This window comes from Aedes albopictus, chromosome 3, assembly GCF_035046485.1.
Source record: "Aedes albopictus strain Foshan chromosome 3, AalbF5, whole genome shotgun sequence".
Taxonomy (NCBI): Eukaryota; Metazoa; Arthropoda; class Insecta; order Diptera; family Culicidae; genus Aedes; species Aedes albopictus.
Window position 1 is genome coordinate 95,535,699 of NC_085138.1, and position 19,738 is coordinate 95,555,436.

Below are 19,738 nucleotides of genomic sequence, written 5' to 3' on the forward strand. Positions count from 1 at the left end.
CTCGCCTATTGTTGCACACTCCATGTTATTCTTATAAGGTGTGCAACAATTGGCAAATTTTTAGCCGTGCAACAATTGGAAAATTACCCTACTCCAGGAATTCCTCCAGGGTTTTCTCCAGATATTTCTTCAAAAAATTCTTGAAGAAATTCCAGGAAGTATTCTTGTAGGAATTCTTGGAGGAATTCCTGAAAAAAATCTTTAAGGAATTCCTGCAAAAATCCTAGAGAGATTCTTGGAGGAATTCTTGATAGATTTTTTGGGGATGTAATCCTGAAGGAATTTATGGAAGGGAATTCTGGAAGGGATTGTTTGAGGAGTTCTTGGCGGATGTCTTGGAGAAATTCCTGGGCGAATTCTTGGAGGAATGCCTGGGGGTATTCCTGTAGGAATTTCTGAAGGTATTGATTGAAAATCCCAGGAGGTATTCCTAGAAAAAAATATCCCTGGCCTTGGAGGACTTTTTGACAGATGTATTGGAGCAGGTCTTGGAGAAATACTTATTAGAGTTCCTGTCTGAATTCTTGAACAAATTCTGGAGAAATTCGTGGATGAATTCTTGGAGGAATATTTGGAGAAATTCTTAGAAAAATTCCTAGAGGAATTTTTGGAGAAAATTTTGGAGAAATTCTTGGAGTATTTCCTTGTGAATTGGGTTTTTAAATTTTGAAAAAATATATTGATTTTTCGATTTTATACGAAAGAACACCTTTTTCTGAGCTACTATGAATTTTTTCAGATTTTTAGAACCTTATTTTGGTACCTAAAATCAATTTCAAAGAAATTTTTCGAAATCACCTTTTGACAGCTGGGCAACTGTTTGACAGCTCCGCCCAGTACAAACTGCGACGAGGGGTGATTCGACAAATCGTTCCCATACAAACTTCAAATTGATTTTTAAATAGGTTCCCGGGCTCCAAAATTCATGAAAATTTGGATTTCGGCTCAGTTTGACATGCAGATTAAGAATATCGAAGTATCTCATCACCGTTAAAGAAGCCAATTTCTTGGAAGAGTTCTTGGAAGAAGTCTGGGAGCAGTTCCTGGAGAAATCCTTGAAGGAATACTCGGAGGAATCCCTGAAGTTGTCCCAGAAGTATTTTCTTGAAGAATTTCTGGAGGTTTCCTAACGAATCTAGGAGGTTTTCATAATGGAATTTCTGAATGAATTCTTGAAGGAATTTCTTGAAAAAATCCCTGGAGGTATTTCTAGCGAAATTTCTGAAGGGATTCTTGGAAGAATTGGAAGATTGCTTAGAGGAATTCCTAAATGAGTTATTGGAGAAAATCCTTGAGAAATTATTGGGGAAGTTCCTGGAGATATTATAAGAGAAATTCCTGGAAGACTTACTGAAGAAATTTCTGAGGGAATTTCTGGAGGAATTTCTGGAAGAATCCCTTGAGGAATTCCTGAAGAAATCCCCGGATTAGTTGTTGGAAGAAATCCTGGATGAACTCTTGAAGGAGCTCTGGAGGAATACCTGAATGAATTCCTGGATGAGTCCATGGAGGAGTCCATTGAGGAATCTCTGGGAATATTCCTCAAGGAATCCCTGGAAGAATTTATAGAGAAATCGCTGGAGAAATTCCTAGAAAAATTCCTGGAGGAATCCCTGGAAAACTTCCTGGAGGAATCCCAGGAGAAATTTCTGGAGGAACTCTTGGGAAAACCTCCTAGGGGAGTTTTAAGATAGCGGCTTAGAGAAATCCTTGGAGGACTCCCGTGGAATCCTCGGGGAATTTCCGTTGGAATTCCTGATAATCTTCCGAAGGAATTATCGAGGAACTATTGTGATGGAAAAATCGATCAAAAAAAAACGATCAATTCTGACTATACATGTCAATGGTTGCTCCTCCGTGATTGATCTGAACTGGTACCAGTTGCACTGTGATCCAACTGAATAAGGGGCTGGGACATTCCACTTATTCTCAAAGTGCAATTTTAGCAGCTCATGCATATTTGATCAATAACGGCGCCGGCCAAGTCCTTATAGTCAGCTGGGAAGGGAAAGGAATGTTAGAGTGTACTGGTTGTTGCTACTAGAGACCGAGAGCACTCTGCGTCCCACAACCCGCACGGACTGGGGTATTTGTTAGACGGAAAGGATGGGAGATCTGGGAGTCACCGTTGGGTCGGTGATGCGATCCATGGATAGGGTTATTTATAGTGTTCGTGGTAGATTGTGTGGTGAATAAGGTGAATAAGGTAAAGCGGCACAGCACGCTTTGGTTGCATAACTTATAGGCGATATATATACACTGTGCTGTGAGTGGAAGTTGGAAGGGAGGGAAACGACTTTTTTCAATTCGTTTCTGGTTCTAGCGATGGCTATGAACATATGAATATACATGAGTTGTATATGTAGAGAAGAGAGAGTGAGAGAAAGTGGATAGAAAGATACAAAGTAGGATGAAAAGGACGGGCCAGGGATTGAACCCATGACCTTCTGCATACGAATCAGAAGCGGTAGCCACTAGACCACCAAGCCCGTGAGGAACTATTGTGATGGAAAAATCGAATAAAAACTTATGGTGGCAGTTACAGTTCCATGATTTTGCAAAATCTCAATTTACTTAAGTCTACCAAGGGGGCCATGAAAGCGGTTAGTGGCATCAGTCGTCTACGCGTTGTGGGTTAGATTCCCACTTCAGACGATGGAAAATGTTCGTCAAACGGAAAGTTCTCCACTGAACCACTGGGTGTTTCGTGCCTTAGTGATCGTTCAGTTTGTGCAACCTCTCATTGAAGACGTTTTAGTTTTCTTGTTTAACCCTTTCAGGACGACTATTTTCGCCAACCTCGCCGCCGTAGAACGCGTCAGCGAGGTGCCAATGACTCAACCGTCCTGAAAGGGTTGCTTTCCAATTTTTGTTTGCGTCGCTTTTTAAAGTGATAAAAAAACTGTCAATTCTGCAGCAACGCAGCAGAAAAAGTATCATCGCAACTATTGCGAGTGAGCATACAGGGTGATACTTTTTCATACGAATATTCGCTTTGGTGGCAGAGAATTATCACTTTGAAATTTCGAGCCACATATCCAACATGGCTGCCGATGCTGATGATGCCCTAAAAAGCCTTAATCAGCTTTATGGGATGGTGATGAATTGGTTGAAATTGAAAAATGTCATGAAATTTTTTCCCATCCTTATTTCAGAGACTAATAAAATAATCAGTTAGGTGTCAAGACTTTGGTAGACCAAACGTCGAATGTCAAAACGTCTGAAAATTAAGAATGGGTTTCCTTTGAAAGAATAATGGAAAATGTCTAAAGCCAAAACTGTTGCTGTGCTCGATTGTAGTTGGAAATTGATGTTTTGTGGCTTCTTACCCTTGACAAAATCAAAACGCTGGTATTTTATTTTGTCCAACGTTTCGGTTTGTTTGAGACCATCTTCAGGAACTCAATAGTTACAATGCTCTCGTCCAGTGTGGGGTGGTACCTGTAACTGTCGCATGGATCTGGTTTCCCGCACAATGGCAGCCAAATCGGATGCCCTATCGGAAAGTACTCGGTCCAAAGTTAGCATTCCGAAATTTAGTACCTACCTGATTCGAGAAAGTTCACCATTGCTGATTGTGTCAAGGACTGAGAAGCCATAATACCAAAACGTTGAAAATGAGTAATCTTAGTATGGTTGGGTGGCGAAACGTCGAAAGACAAAACGTCGAAGATTGAGAGAATGGGTCTCCTTTATAAGAACAAATAACTCACTATTTGCTTGGATTACTCGCTTGGATTTCGACGTTTTGTCCCTGAGCCCCAGGCATATCTGTGCTCATTCTGCAAATGGAGTGACTTGACAAAAGTCGGAGCCGTACATCGAGGTGAGAAATCTCGATTCGAATGAAGTGACTCGCCGTGTAAATCAAATGGAGTCACCTCATTCGAGTCGAGATTTCTCTCCTCAATATGCGAGTCGAGCTACGTCACGTCACTCCATTCGTGATATGAGCACAATTATAATGAGTTATTTATTATTTTCTAATGAATCCTATTCTATCGTTTTTCGATGTTTCGTCACCCAACCAAAGAACTCACTACTTGCTGAGATCACTCATTTTTGACAATTCTCAAAAACGTTCTCATTGTTGGTTTTGACAAAACGTTCGATCGTGGGTATGATGACAACCTTTTGATCAGTTAGCACACTTGTTGCCACTGTACAAAAGAGCCTTGCTTGATGATGATGATGAGTGAATTCTGAAACAATTGAAGCTCGATGCTGTCTTTGACCGTAGTTCGGTAAAATTTTCGGTTCGATAAAATTTTGACAGAGTTAGAGTTCCGTAAAATTTGTCTGATTTCACCGATTTTCTATTGTAATTTCATAGAAGTCACCATAAATCTGTAACACGGTTGTTTACAGACCAGTTTCGGTGACTTTTTTCACCGAACACTGTAATTTATTTTAAGTAGGGTCTGGGACCAATTGGGAGCATCCATTAAGGTGAAACTGGATCAAATTCCTAACTTTGTGGTTTTCGATTTTTTCATAAAATAACGAAGCAATATTTTCAAAATCGGTTTTCGTACACATTTAGAGTATGGATCAAGGTATCTCCTGAATTTTTTCCAGGTGGAAAATGTTTTTCATTTTTGCAGAAACCATTTCTAAACAAAATTTCATAAAAAAAGGTTCCTGCAAAAACGAAAAACATTTTCCACCTGAAAAAAAAAATCAAGAGATAGCTTGATCCATACTCTACATGTGTACGAAAACCGATTTTGAAAATATTGCTTCGTTATTTTATAAAAAATCAAAAACCAAAAAAATGAGGAAATGCTTCCAGTTTCGCCTTAAGTACGTCACGCTAAAATTGGAAATTTTCGACACCCCCCCCCCCCTTCGTACGGGTTTTTCCTATACCTATTACATGGCTCGTCACTCTTTCACAAACCCCCCATCCCCCCTTGGACCATGACGTACTTAATGGATGACCCCTTTGGCAGGAGCACCTATATTGGGCACTTGCTGCTATAACTCAGTCAATTTCAAACCGATTGTTCTGAATTTTGAACATAGCCAGAAACTGTGCGTATCTGATCGTGTCTCAAAAATCAAGACAATCGGTGCAAAATTGACTGAGTTATAGCAGCAAGTGCCCAAAATAGGTGCTCCTGCCCAAATGGTCCCCGACTTCATGTATTTCATATAGAATTCTAGAAGAAAGTTAGCGAACTGTTAAAAATATCTTGATTTATCGACTGTTAGAATTCACACAATTTTTGGATTGGCATGCAGTCATTCAAATCAGAAGGAAACAGATTTTGTCTATTTTCCGACGTTTCGGCGCAATGTATTTTGCCTTCTTCTTGGGATCACTAAAATGTTTAATTTGTTACATTAATTGTTTGTTGTATCTGTTGTTTGTTATTTACTTACTAGAGTTCTGTTTTTTGTCATGGGGTGGTTTGATCTAATTTTAAATTGTCGTACTTTTTGATTACACATCACTGTTTTGAGAACGATCAATGGGACATATATAAACAAAACAAAATAAAAGGTAATAAATAAAACGAATCCCATAAATTATCATATTACTGGTTTGAAATTACCGTTGTTTAAACTAGGGTGCACTACTTCGGTATTCTGTTTCATTACTAATGTGTAGTTTTCTTTAAGAGTGACTAATCTGGGGTGGGCAATCTGGTTGTGTTTGTGTTGATATATCTACTTCTATCCCTAGTCCTAATCGTGTGTATTTTGTGTATTAGTCCAGAGAGGGTGGCATTCAATCTGTCCGTATCTGTGCGTTTGTTTATGGTGTTGTTGTCATTACTAATGTGTATCATTTCAAGTATCGGTAAAACGTTCTTCTTGTATGTCTGGTCAACTATTCGCGTGGAGTCATATTTAAACCTATGCTCGTGATCAATACAGTGCGCCAGGAGAGCAGTTTTTTCTCTCAGTGCTCTCACTGGCTCATCGGTGTATGTGAGTCCCGAGCCTAAGAGGTTTTCAAGTTGATTGAGATTGCTACGATGACCAGACAATCTCTTCGTGAGAAGATTGCTGGTCATGCCGATGTAGCATTTCTCACAGTCTCCGCATTGTATTCGGTACACTACGTTGTTTTGGTGGTCCATGGGTACCGGGTCTTTGATGCGTGTGTAGAGGTCTCTCACTGTGTTGACACTCCGAGTACATACAGTCAGCGTGGGATAGTTCTGCCGTAAGAGTTGAATTATTTTTGGTGTAAGTTATGGGATGTAGGGAAGAGATCTATATATCTTCTCCTGGGGCTCCTGAGATGGGTTGGTCGTGGAGTCTTCGGGTTCGTCATTGTACGTGTGTGTCCAGTCTGTTTGGTTGAGGAATCGGTTGATCAAGTTTCGAGGATAGTCGTTAATCTGCAAAATACGGGTGATGGTCTCTCTCTTCTCGTTCTCCGTCCAGTTGGTTGAGAGTTTGTTGACTCGGTCGATGATGTTCCTTATAGTGTTGATCTTCTGGTTTAGTGGGTGAATTGAAAAGAAATTCAGCATGCGACCCGACGCTATGGTTTTCATGTACCATTCTGTACGGATAGTGCCGTCTGCCTGCCGAACTAAGACCATGTCGAGGTATGGAAGTTTTCCATCTATTTCCATCTCGCAGGTGAACTGAATGTTTGGGTGGTGTGAGTTGAACAACTCCAAGACCTGTTGTACCTTATCAGCAGGAATAACAAGTATCAAGTCGTCCACAAATTTGCGCAAAACTGCGAAGACGATATCAGTTTTGCTTGTAACTGTATCCAGTAGGATTCCCATGACTAGATCAGCAAGTATTGGTGATAGTGGGTTTCCCATAGCCGTTCCTTCAATCTGCTCGTAGAACTGGTTCCTGAACACGAAATAGCTCGTATCCATGCAGAACGTTACGATTTCTAGGAACAGATCCAGATTGATTTCCGTGTGCGGCTTGACCAGACATACAAGAAGAACGTTTTACCGATACTTGAAATGATACACATTAGTAATGACAACAACACCATAAACAAACGCACAGATACGGACAGATTGAATGCCACCCTCTCTGGACTAATACACAAAATACACACGATTAGGACTAGGGATAGAAGTAGATATATCAACACAAACACAACCAGATTGCCCACCCCAGATTAGTCACTCTTAAAGAAAACTACACATTAGTAATGAAACAGAATACCGAAGTAGTGCACCCTAGTTTAAACAACGGTAATTTCAAACCAGTAATATGATAATTTATGGGATTCGTTTTATTTATTACCTTTTATTTTGTTTTGTTTATATATGTCCCATTGATCGTTCTCAAAACAGTGATGTGTAATCAAAAAGTACGACAATTTAAAATTAGATCAAACCACCCCATGACAAAAAACAGAACTCTAGTAAGTAAATAACAAACAACAGATACAACAAACAATTAATGTAACAAATTAAACATTTTAGTGATCCCAAGAAGAAGGCAAAATACATTGCGCCGAAACGTCGGAAAATAGACAAAATCTGTTTCCTTCTGATTTGAATGACTGCATGCCAATCCAAAAATTGTGTTAAAAATATCCTAATAAAATTCCAGGGATATTTTCGGCGTATCAGTCTTCTCGTAAAATCAAAATCAAAAACTACAGTAAGGATCGAAACGTTAGAGAAAGAAATCAAACTATAGTTTTTTTATTTATTTTTTTATTTTACGAGAAGACTGATACGCCGAAAAGATCCCAATAGTACAACAGAACCAGTGGCGATTAAACCTTTATAAGGCCGAGAGAACTAGAAGAGTTATCAACGCATGCTATTATGGAAATGATTACACACATTATTACATGTACAAAACAAATTTTGTTTGGAAGAATCTCCCAAAAATCGAGGTGGCAGTATAGTTGCCACTGTCCGTTTGGCGTACTTCGAGCTTTTTAGGTGGCAATATACAGGGGATACTCAAAATAACTGGGACAGGTAAAATTTTCACTTTTCAAGAAATGTTCAACTCGCTGTAACTTTTCGAAAAGGGCATCAAATATTCTCAAATTTTTACTGCAAGTTCATCAACTAGTTGTGTATCAGTGGTTCAAATTTGGAAAAGATCGGGACATTTTACACGAAGTTATAAAGATTCTAGAAAAAGGTATAATTATCCGATAGCCAACTTTGATCTGTTATATCTCCGGATTCAATGAACCGAATGCAATGAAATTTTGATCATTTATGACTAATATAATGAACTTTGAAAAACAGTTTACTTAATTTAAAATTAATAATAACAAAAAAAGTTATAGCGATTTCATTTATTCTATGTTTTTTTAGTAAATTTATCTATTTTTCAAATGGGATGCATTACTTTTTCAATTCAATGCCGGCTATTTGATTGCTTTCCATTGAAACATAAATAGAGGAAATTACCTATTCTCGGCCGTTTTGTTCTCTTCGTCTTTGGGGGTTTTTTGAAACCTATTGAACTCAAAGTTTGTCTCAAATCCTTCCTAACTAGGCTGAATTATATGGCCAAGTTTCAGGCAATTTGGCTGACAAAAACCCCCCATGACGAAGAGAACAAACCTGCCGATAATACCCATTGTCACCCTATATTCAAATAGAGGGAATTTACATGAACTATAATTAATATCTCAAATTTTGAAACGATGAAGAAGTTTTGGATAAATTGGTGTTATATTAGAAAAATATTCCAATCGTAATAATTTTCTTTCGTGTAAAGAATTTCAAGTTTAGTCAAAAGTTTTTAATAGCTCATTATATAAGTCAGAAATGATCTAAATTTCATTGTATTCGGTTCATTGAATCCGAAGATATAACAGCTCAAAGTTGGCTATGGGATAATTATAGCTTTTTCTAGAACCTTTACAACATCGTGTAGAATGGCTCGATCTTTTCCAAATTTGGCCACTGATACACAACTAGTTGATGAACAGTAAAAATTTGAGAATATTTGATGTCCTTTTCCAAACGTTACAGCGAGTTGAACATTTTTTGAAAAGTGAAAATTTTACCTGTCCCATTTATTTTGAGTATCCCCTGTAGTTGCCATTGCTCGCTTATCGTAATTTTCTTCTCTTGACTTCGTCAAAAAGCCGTAAACAGATTTTAGAGAGGATTAAGGTGAGCTGAATTTCTTCACGCAGTCAAATATAGCCATTTTTGAGACTATAAACGGCTCTCAAATTGCTGTTTAGGCTTTGTTTAGTACTTAAAAAAATAAGCGTTGCTAGTAATCCCAATGTTGTGTAAACCAAAAAAAAAGTTCGAAATAAGTTGTTGTAGTGCAGAACAAAAATGAAAATTGTAGTTGGCAATATCAGGGTGGCCAGCGAACCGGGAAACCCGGGAGAACCGGGAAAAAGCCGGGAATTCATAATCACCGGGATAAAACCGGGAAATATACGGGAATTCAGATTGCCACCGGGAAAACGTTTTACGTTTAACGTTTTTTTTATTCTCCATGAGAATAATTTGTAGTGCCGAGCTTGTTGTTGGTTGAACACAATATGCATTGAAAATACAGCTTGCGTTATATTGAGTTGTTAAAAATTTTATTAAATAGGTTATTGTCGTTAGTGAGCCGAATTTTAACAACAGTTATGTTCAGCTAGACTGAAACCAAAACAAATAATTCTTTTATACGGAACATAACAGACGAATACAAAACAATGTAGCCAAAGCTTTACACTTAAATTTGTGAGTGAAAAAATTGCAAAATTATGCAAAATTTAAACATAATAGAGGAAATTACCTATTCTCGACCGTTTTGTTCTCTTCGTCTTTAGGGGTTTTTTGAAACCTATTGAACTCAGAGTTGGTCTCACATCCTTCTCAACTAAGCTGAATTATATGGCCAAGTTTCAGGCAATTTGGCTGACAAAAACTCCCCATGACGAAGAGAACAAACCTGCCGATAATACCCACTGTCACCCTATAATGTTCTAGCTTAAGGCTATCTCGAACTCTACAGCAGAAATTTGCGTTTTCTCAATGGAATTCAGCAATAGGGGTAGGCGGGGCAATATGGACACCCTAAGGTTTTTGCCAACTTTACCTGGCAAGATGTCAAAAAAGTTCAGTTTTTTGATACGAGTATCCTTTTAAAGTCTATTTAGCATCTATTGCATAAGAATGCTCACGAAGAAAAATGATTTATCCACTTCAAAAAATGTTATGAAAAATGTTAGTTTTTCATGACCGTCTTCAAGCATAGGGGGCAGAATGGACACCCCCATGGGGCAATATGGACACCATGAGACTTTTACGAATTTCGTATATTATTTACACCTATAAAGTCATTTCATTACAAAACAACTATTATGGATGAATAATACGCCGAAGTAGTTCATTTTTGATCAGTTAATTTAAATTCAGGCTGTTTTGAATAAAGCTTCGTTTTTGTCGGCATGTACAGCTGTGCCTAGAACAACTATTTTCCACTGCTGTCGTTTTTTGACAAATTTGTTTCACCCTATGTCTACTATAGTGAACATTTAACCGAAAATATACTGAAATCGAAGAATTTGGTTGGTTTGTGATTTAGGTCATATTTTTCCCTTGCCGCTTCTTTCAAAAAGGTGAGTGTCCATTTTGCCCCGGCAGCAGAAGATATTTCCAAACTTGATTTTTGATATAATAAAGAAGAAAATATAAACATGTTAAGCATGTAGATACAGCAAAACTACTTGCATGTGTTCTAGAAATATCAGGTTTTAATCGACCTGCAATAAATTAATCACTAAATCTTATTTCAGATGGTGTGAAAATTATAATTTCCATGCACAAAAAACGGAGGACGCAACTTTTTCGTGTAAAATCAAGTATAATTTTAGTTTCGAATGTTTCTTTCCTGAAACTACGTTTTAGACAAATGGACTATATTCTCCATTCATTAAAAGTTCAAAAAAGTTCGTATATTTCAAAATATTGAGGGTGTCCATTCTGCCCCGGGTGTCCATAATGCCCCGCCTACCCCTATGCTTCATGCTAGCGAAACAGCATCATTATAACTGTAATATAATTTCTCTTCATCAAGTTCGAATACTTTTCATGAAAGCCTGTGTGTTTATTAGCTGAATCTGAACATGTTATTTAAATTAAATTAAAGCCTGTATCCGCAATATTCGGGACACAGAAACACAGCTGTAACTCTGCAATAGATACATTAAAATTGCTCAAATTTTGTCTAATAACATCTTAAGATGTGTTCATTTCACTTACAAAATTACATGTGAATCGATGCAGTACTTTTTGTTGTAGCAACGAAAGAGTAAAATGTGCGCCATTGAATTTTGTACAGCCCCAAGTTTTGCTTGTCAGCGCTGTAGTTTTTGAATTTGGCAAAGGAAATTGCTACAATTTTGAACACAAACCTCTCAATCTACATTTGTTGCATGGGCAAAATTTCAAAAAAATCGATGCACTATCAACAATTTTATGGTCGAAACATGTTTTGGACAGAACGTGATTTTAGCCTCTCAGACAGCAATTAGTCAGCACACTTTATTGTTTCGATTGTACTATTGAAAGTACTATACCAATAACCATTAAATTTTGCAGGCATAATATACACATAATAAACTAGCTTCTGTGAAAATTTCATGAAAATTGGCATAGAAATTCAAAAGTTATGAATAGGCAAAAATCGCACATGAAAAACACGAAAATTTTTCACAAACACTCATCCCTATCAACACCAGTAGTTTTCAAACCAATTGGTCAAAGTTGATGAAATTTTGCAAGAAAGTGTCTCTATAAGTATCATAACTGCTAACGAAATTTCATAATTATCATCACAGAACTTTGAACTGTAGCGTAAAAGAACCATCTACTATGCGAATGAAAATTGGTCATGATTGTACAAAATGCTTAAAACCACGTCTGTTTGTTTTTCATCTACAGTCAAAAGTAATGCATCGATTTTTATGAAATTTGGCACAAATATTAAACATACACCAAAGAGTTCTCAGTCAATTATTTGGCCAATTTTACCGATTCATTACAGAGCTACTGACGTACTTCTGTGTCCCGATTATTGCGGATACAGGCTTTATTGAGAAAAATCTATAAAAAATTTACACTACTATCAGACATATTGTGTCAACCTTAGTGGAAATGATATTTTGACGTTCCACCTAAAAAGGAGAAAAAATGTGGAAGTGCTTTACAGTTGCAAAAACGCACAAGTACAGTTTTTACAGATGCCTATAATATGTTTTATTGGATTTGTAAAAAATTGCCACTAGGAAATGGAATTCGTAAGAGATTATTTCTGAGTTACCCAAAAGATCCTCTTGAAATTGCTCCAGGGATTTATTCAAAAGTTTCTACGGGAAATCATTTTTTTTTCTAAGATTTCCTCAGAAATTACTTATAAGATTTCTACAGGGGTTCTTTCTAAAATTCCGGCGAGTTTCTCTGGTAGGATTTTTTTTTGTCTTCTGCAGCAGTTCATGCTGGTCCATGCTTTTGTTCTTGGATTTCTCATACAGTTTCTGCTGGATTCCCTCCAGAATAGTCTTTGGGATTTCTTCAGGATTTCTGTGGATTCTTTGGCAATTCATTTTGGGAATCCTCTAGGAATTCTAATAAGTGTATAGACGTCAAAAGGTAACATTGTGTAATTTTTACTAGGTCAATCCCAAGAATCGGTATAATTAGAATTTCTGAAGAATAGGTTCTACAAACACTGTATTTTTGTGTAACTGTAAAAATACTTCCACAATTTTAATTTTGTTTCTTTGCCATTGATCATATTTTTGCTTGATTATATCATGTAAGAAGAGTGTAGATATTCTAAGTCATTAAAGTTTTCATTACGAACAGTTCCTGTACCGATAGTTTTTCAATTCAAGTAAAAATATTAAAACCGGGAAAAAATATAAAAATTCCGGGAAAAAACCGGGAAATCAAAATCTGCAAGTCACTGGCCACCCTGCAATATAGTTGCCACTGCCTTATGAAGGGTTAAAACAACTAATGAAATTTTTGAAAATTAAAATAACTACCTCTTATTGGTAAAGCATAGTGATGAATTTCCGGTGAAATTCTGAAGGACTTATTGAGTAAGTTCCTGTTTCAAGAATTCCAGGGAGGTCATCAGAAGCATCAAAAGTAATTCTGATAAATTTTCTAAAGAATTCCGAAATAAATGATCAGTCCTCACTGAAACTTCAAGAAATGCAGAAAAAAATCTAAAATTTATTTATTCTTTCCAATAAAGCTTTTTTTAACGATTTCAGCCCACCTGATTTGCTATAGTAACCATGGGTTGTACCATAAATTCAGCTATCAGTTCGAACTCCATGAATTGCCACAAAATGAAGGAAAATAGTCCTTCTATAGGCTTGCATGACCTTTTGGGATTACAGCTTGACCACACTGGATATGTTCCAGATGCCGCCGGGGAAGTGATCATTCTCATGCCATTGTCAATATCAATTACGCGACACTTTCAACTAGATGTAATATTATACAGTTTAGGGGCTGTTCATAAACCACGTAGACCAAATTTTGGCCATCTCAGACCACCCCCTCTCCCCTCGTAGACTTTTGTCCATACAAAAAAATTGACTTTGGCCAGACGCCCCACCCCCACTCCCCCCAAAAATTCCACGTGGTTTATGAACGGCCCCTTATCCATTTTAGGGTCCCCTAGATACCCCAAGTGATGTGATTTTTTGTCTAATTTTCATCAAAATCAGATAAACTTATCTGTAGGTAAACTATAACAAAATTACAGATTTTTGAAAAATTGATGTGGGAGCATCCATTAAGTACGTCACGCTAAAATTGGGAATTCCAGTCAGTACGGGTTTTCCTATATACCTAATACATTGCTTGTCCCTGTAGTATACTCCTAAACTTAAACATTGTTTTTTTTTATTTCGTTCGAATTCTGAATCGAAGAATCTCACACGCGTCCGGAGTATACTACAGTCACACTTTTACAATTTCTTCTTCACTTGGTAAATGATTATAATCTAGTCATAGAGTTTCATTTGAATTAAAAGTTATTTCTGTCTTGAAATTGAAAATATATCGAAAATTGTTTGAACATGTTTCTATTCGCCCCATTGCGACCTTTTTTCAAATAAGTTAACGAAATAAAAATTGGTTTTGAATCCTAATTACAGCAATTAAAGAGGGAGGTGGGACCCAAAGTTGAGACCCTTGCAACTGACTTTATTACGCATGGTTCCAGAAATACTTGCCTAAGTATGCTGGAAGGTGTTTCTATTCGCCCCGTTTTACGGTAGTTAGTGTCTTCAACGCTGCTACAATAAAAAAATAAGTCTGTTTGCCTGTGATGTTTTTGATAGAGTATTGTATTTTACAATTAATAACATATAGGGATTAGTTGATACAGATTCAAAATTGCGTCAAAAATGTAATTAGTCAGCCTATATAAGTAGGATTCTCAGGGTACGAAAAACGGATCACGCCGAAAAACAAACGCTTTGTCCTAAGCGGTGCATGTTGGTAACAAAGGTGCTCCGCAACAAACGCATGTCAGGCGATGAGAGCAATAAAACAAACATCGCTTGCCGTACGTGTAACGATATTCTGGCTTTTCTGCAGAAATTTTTAACCCACATCATCGAATTTATAAGCATTTGGACGAGTTAATACTCTTGCAAACCTCAGAATCGAGTTTCACTTGTAAAACAATGCGAAAATCACGATGTGAATAGAACGAGACAAATATTCCTACCTTTTTTGTTGTGAACAAACTCGGGAGCGATTTTGTCATTATCTGCTAACGAAAAAACAAAGCGTTGTTGCCGTGCCTTCTATGTTGCCTATTTTTCGCTTGCGGGAGCAAATTCTGCGTACACTGAGGATTCTACAAGGGTGCGTGGATTCTTATTCCTTCAGTCGTCTATATCATAGGGTGTCGGGCGTCGGTACCGTACATTGCTTCGGTAACATATTTGCTCGATAATGATTATATCATAAGTTTGTTACCTGCAGTCGATTTAGATCATCAGAATAAGTTTAGATGTCCATTATTTCGAAAAAGGTGTTTATTTATTCTTTAAAATTAGCTCAATAATACTAAGAACTACGAATGGAATGACTTCATTCAATTAGCATGATAGATTTCTATCAAAAGGGATGTATTAAGTATGAGATTTTTTACCGTTAAAGTCAACGGTAAACGTTTATGCTAGTTGTTTAATAATAATAACAATAGTAACGGCAAACGTTTATGCTAGTTGTTTATTGACATGATCCTAAACATAACTTATTTATTGCTCGATTCCAATTTAAAATTGTACCCCAGTTCAATGCCACAAACTCTTGTTAGTAGAACCCATCATCCCAAACGACAGACACAGACAATGCAGATGTGCGCGTAGTGTTAAGCTCTTCCAACAAAGCAATTGAAAATCATTGCCTTTTGGCGGAAACTTTCCCATTTATTGCAAGCAAGCAAGCAATGCACTGCTGCACTGCATTCTACCGGAATGCTTTTCGTTCCCTTTCTCCTGCTCGTCCACCGTTGAAAGTTTTATGACATTCAGTGCCGCCAGTTGATATCCCTAATTAAAAATTTTCCAACAGTAGTCACTAGACCCCGTGAAACCCCGACCCCTCGTAACGAAACGATTTCCCATTTTCGAGTTGCATAACTTTCCCGAGAAGCAGTATTATAGTAGTGACACCCCCCTGCCTTTAGAATTTCCCCCCATTCACAACGTCGAGTTTACAAGCACACAGATATACTGATCGTCATGTTTCTTCTTTCTCTCTTTCTCTATTTATCGCCACTTTTGTTTCTACCATTTTTTCGCCGTGTTTTCGCGCAATGTCACATCGTCGTCATGGACTGACAACATCCGGCCAATCAAAAACTACGGATTAATCGGAAATCCTGTCGAAAAACAAAAACGCACATTGAAAACAATATTTCTTCACAATCACACACACACACACACAAACACACGTGCTCATGTCAACTAACGCGCACTGGAACGCAATCATTCGCATACACTCACACTCACCACGCACAAATCACCAAAAATACCGGGCGCAGCAGCAGACGAATTCGAAAGGAGGTGTCGCCGCTTGGCCGGACGTGCCCAAACAGACTGGAACCCTGGGCAACCTAACGCCGGCCGACCGACATGGCTCAGTTCAGGTATGTGTGTTCTAACCGCTTTTTTTCCGGCGCCGCCGTTCTGTTGTCGTTGTTGTTGTGCCGGGATAAAAGCCGGGACCCATCCCCCCTCTCTAACTCTAACTCTAACTCACCCCCCCCCCCTCCTTCGTTTTCAAATGATGACCTTTATTCCTTGCCCATTAACTAATTGTATCCTCTGTTCTTCGGTTTTTGGTTGTTCTCAATGGTGTTTGGTTTTGTGTAATTTTGGTTTTCGGTTTTTGGGCTTTTTGTGTTATTGAAGCGTTTTTTTTATCATCAGTCCCCTGTCCCCGCGAGATCCCTTTGTATCTCTGTAACCATTAGTGGTGTCTCCCAGGAATACTCTGAAACACCTCCTCCGGTAACTCAGTATACACGCCTAGTGTGGTTTTGGTTTTTAAACTATCACAAAATTGTCCCAAACCGAACGCAGTTTTTGTCCGTTAAGTGTGTAGTGTGAGGAAGTTTTGATTTTTGCCTTTCGAAAGAACTCAGATGTTTATTAGGATTCATTTTACCACACAATTGCATTCAACGACTAAAATAAACTGCCTACACTTTACGGTGTCTCTGTATCTTTCCTATTCTCAACTTTTCCGTAGTTATTTTGCATAACACTCGTAACTTATCTAGCTATATTATCGTTGAGATGACAATTAGTAAACTTAATATAAATTTGATTGTAAAACTTCGTATCGAGATGACTGTAAATATCGAAAAGTATTTTAAGCAATTCAGTATCATAATTTCTATTTTATTTAACATAATCATAAATTTTATTTAACATAAACATAAATCATAATGGCCAATTTCTCCATATTGGTTCACTATGCAACTGAAATGAGTTGCATAATGAAAAATAGTTGCATAATGTTCATTATGCACCTCATTTGAGTTGTATAATGAAAAAATCATTGCATAATTTTTTTTATGCAATTCAGTATCATAATTTACATTTTATATAACTCATTTTGGTACTATAATGGCCAATTTTTCCAAACTGGCTCATTATGCAACTGAAATGAGTTGCATAATGAAAAATAGTTGTATAATGTTCATTATGTTCATAATGCAAACATTATGCAACTCAAATGGGTTGCATTATGAAAAAATCATTGCATAAAATTTTGTATGGAACTCGTTGCAAAACTCGATTTTTTCAGCACTCTTCGTATTTATCCAACTCGGCAAGCCTCGTTGGATAAATGTACGACTCGTGCTGAAAAAATCAACTTTTTGCAACTCGTTACATAAATAATTAGTATGCCACTCGTTGCAAAACTCGATTTTTTCAGCACTCTTCGTATTTATCCACCTTGGCAAGCCTCGTTGGATAAATGTACGACTCGTGCTGAAAAAATGAACTTTTTGCAACTCGTCACATAAATAACTATTATGCAATTCGGTATCATAATTTTCATTTTATGTAGGTAACTTGTTTGAGTATCATAATGGCCTACTTTTCCGTGCTGGTTCATTATGCAACTAAAATGAGTTGCATTATGAGCAAAACTCATGTGGGTTGCATAATGATCATTATGCAACTCAAATGTAATGAAAAAACCATTGCATAAAATTTTGTATGCCATTCGTTGCAAAACTCGATTTTTTCAGCACTCTTTGTGCTGAAAAAATCATCGTATTGCAACTTGTTGTATCTATTGTTTATTGTTGTAGCTATTTTAAAACTCATTTCAGTGTCATAATGTGCTGTCATTAATTTCACGTGACATTAACCTTTGTCATGCATTATTCCCAACACTAAATTTCGAGTAGTGTGCGGTAGTTCGGCAGCAGCAAAGTTTCGCGCGCTCGCTTTGCTAGATTTTTGCGATATTTTTTTCCCCTTCCCTCTGCGGGGCTCCGACGACGGGACGCCAAGCAGTCAGTAGTGTGCGGTAGTTCGGCAGCAGCAAAGTTTCGCGCGCTCGCTTTGCTAGATTTTTGCGATTTTCTTTTCCCTTCTCTCTGCGGGGCTCCGACGACGGGACGCCAAGCAGTCAGTAGTGTGCGGTAGTTCGGCAGCAGCAAACTTTCGCGCGCTCGCTTTGCTAGATTTTTGCGATTTTTTTTTTCCTCTTCCCTCTGCGGGGCTCCGAAGACGGGACGAGTGTGCGCGCGCCGTGGTTCGAGTCGGTTCCGAATTTTTCGCTTCCCTTCGGCGCTAGTTTCCAATACACTTTTAGTTGATAATAAATATTTTCTTTCATTTTTTGCATTTACACAAAAGAGTGAAAAATGTTACTTCGGGTTCGCCGGTCGAGAAAAAATCCGGGCGCCGACAAGTGAGTCGCGTTCAGTGTATTTCTGTGTGGAATAGACTAAAGGTTTCTGCTCCCTAGTGGAGTGGAGACGCGCGATAGAATTTTCTTTTTGGATAGTTCTTGCGTCGAAAAGTGGTCGGTTGTTAACGGCGGTTTGTGTATATTGATCCATTGTCAAATCATATCACCAACCATAGGTGACTCCCGGACTGACAATGTACCTTACCCTACTAACAAAAAAAATCCTTCCTGAGACAAACGTGGGGATGCAGCGATTCGCGGTCTTTATAACAACGTTTGTCTTACTAACATTCCCTTCCATCCTCTATGACCGTAAGGACGTGGCCGGCGCCGTTATTGACCTTATTAAAGTTGAGAGCTCTCGACCTGTGTACATTGAGAATAGTAAGCTAGTCCCAAGCCCTATTCATTGGTTCCTTGTGCAATTTCGATTGCTCTGGTCAATCACGGAGTAGCAACTACGAATTGTGCGGTCATCTATGCTCATGCTCATGCTCATGCTCATTATTCCCAACACTAAATTTCGCCATGATATTTCTTTTGTTTATTGAATAATATAAATAAATTCATTGATTTTTAATCTTTTTCTGAGAATGATGCATTTATCTATTTCCTTTTTTCTTAAAGATCTTAATTTCTTAAAAAAAACTTATAGAATAATGTTTTTCACCTATCCACAGAGGTCCAGTTTTGAGAAAAGCTGACAGAAACTCAATTCTTGAACATTTATTTATTCATTTATTTATTTATTTATTTATTTATTTATACATATAAAGTCAACAGGTAAAATTTTCACCCCAATGACACAAGTAATACAACTACAAAATTACAGCTAAACATTAACAAAAAACACGCTTAAAACTACGCTTATTGACCTCACGTGACACATTAAAATCGAATACAGAATAACAAGTATTGAACAGACGAGACATATCACGAATAGGCTCATGAGCGCTGTAATTGGTGCTTGCTGACGGAAGGTTGAGGAACGGATGAGACCTCAGACTACGTCGACGAGTGTTAATATGCAGCATTCCAAGCAGATTGGGACAGTCGATGTTACCTTGCAGGAGATCTCCAATAAAGCTGACTTTGGCCACGTTGCGTCTTGCACTAAGAGTTTCCAAATTGATAAGCTGACAGCGACTCTCGTAGCTAGGCAATACTAGAGGATTCCTCCACCTGAGATGACGTAGCGCAAAACGAATGAATTTTCGCTGAACTCTTTCGATGGGACATGTCTTCAATTGGCTAATGTATCGATAAGATTTTACAGAATTTTTAATATTGATTTTGTGTCTTGTTACAACACTGACTGCAGAGAAGAGAAGGCCATCTCC

The 19,738-nt window shown here is 37.7% G+C and overlaps 1 protein-coding gene across 4 annotated transcripts in view; it reads left to right on the forward strand.

Moving 5' to 3' along the window:
- The window catches only part of LOC109425583 (casein kinase I), a gene marked incomplete at its 5' end in the record, with an annotated part of 119,480 nt that overhangs the window by 52,376 nt on the left and 47,366 nt on the right, over positions 1-19,738 (forward strand). For 2 of the 4 annotated variants that reach the window (XM_029873793.2, XM_029873814.2), the window contains 1 exon segment: positions 16,009-16,110. In XM_029873793.2, the coding sequence (XP_029729653.2) occupies positions 16,009-16,110 (102 nt within the window). 4 annotated transcript variants of the gene reach the window in all.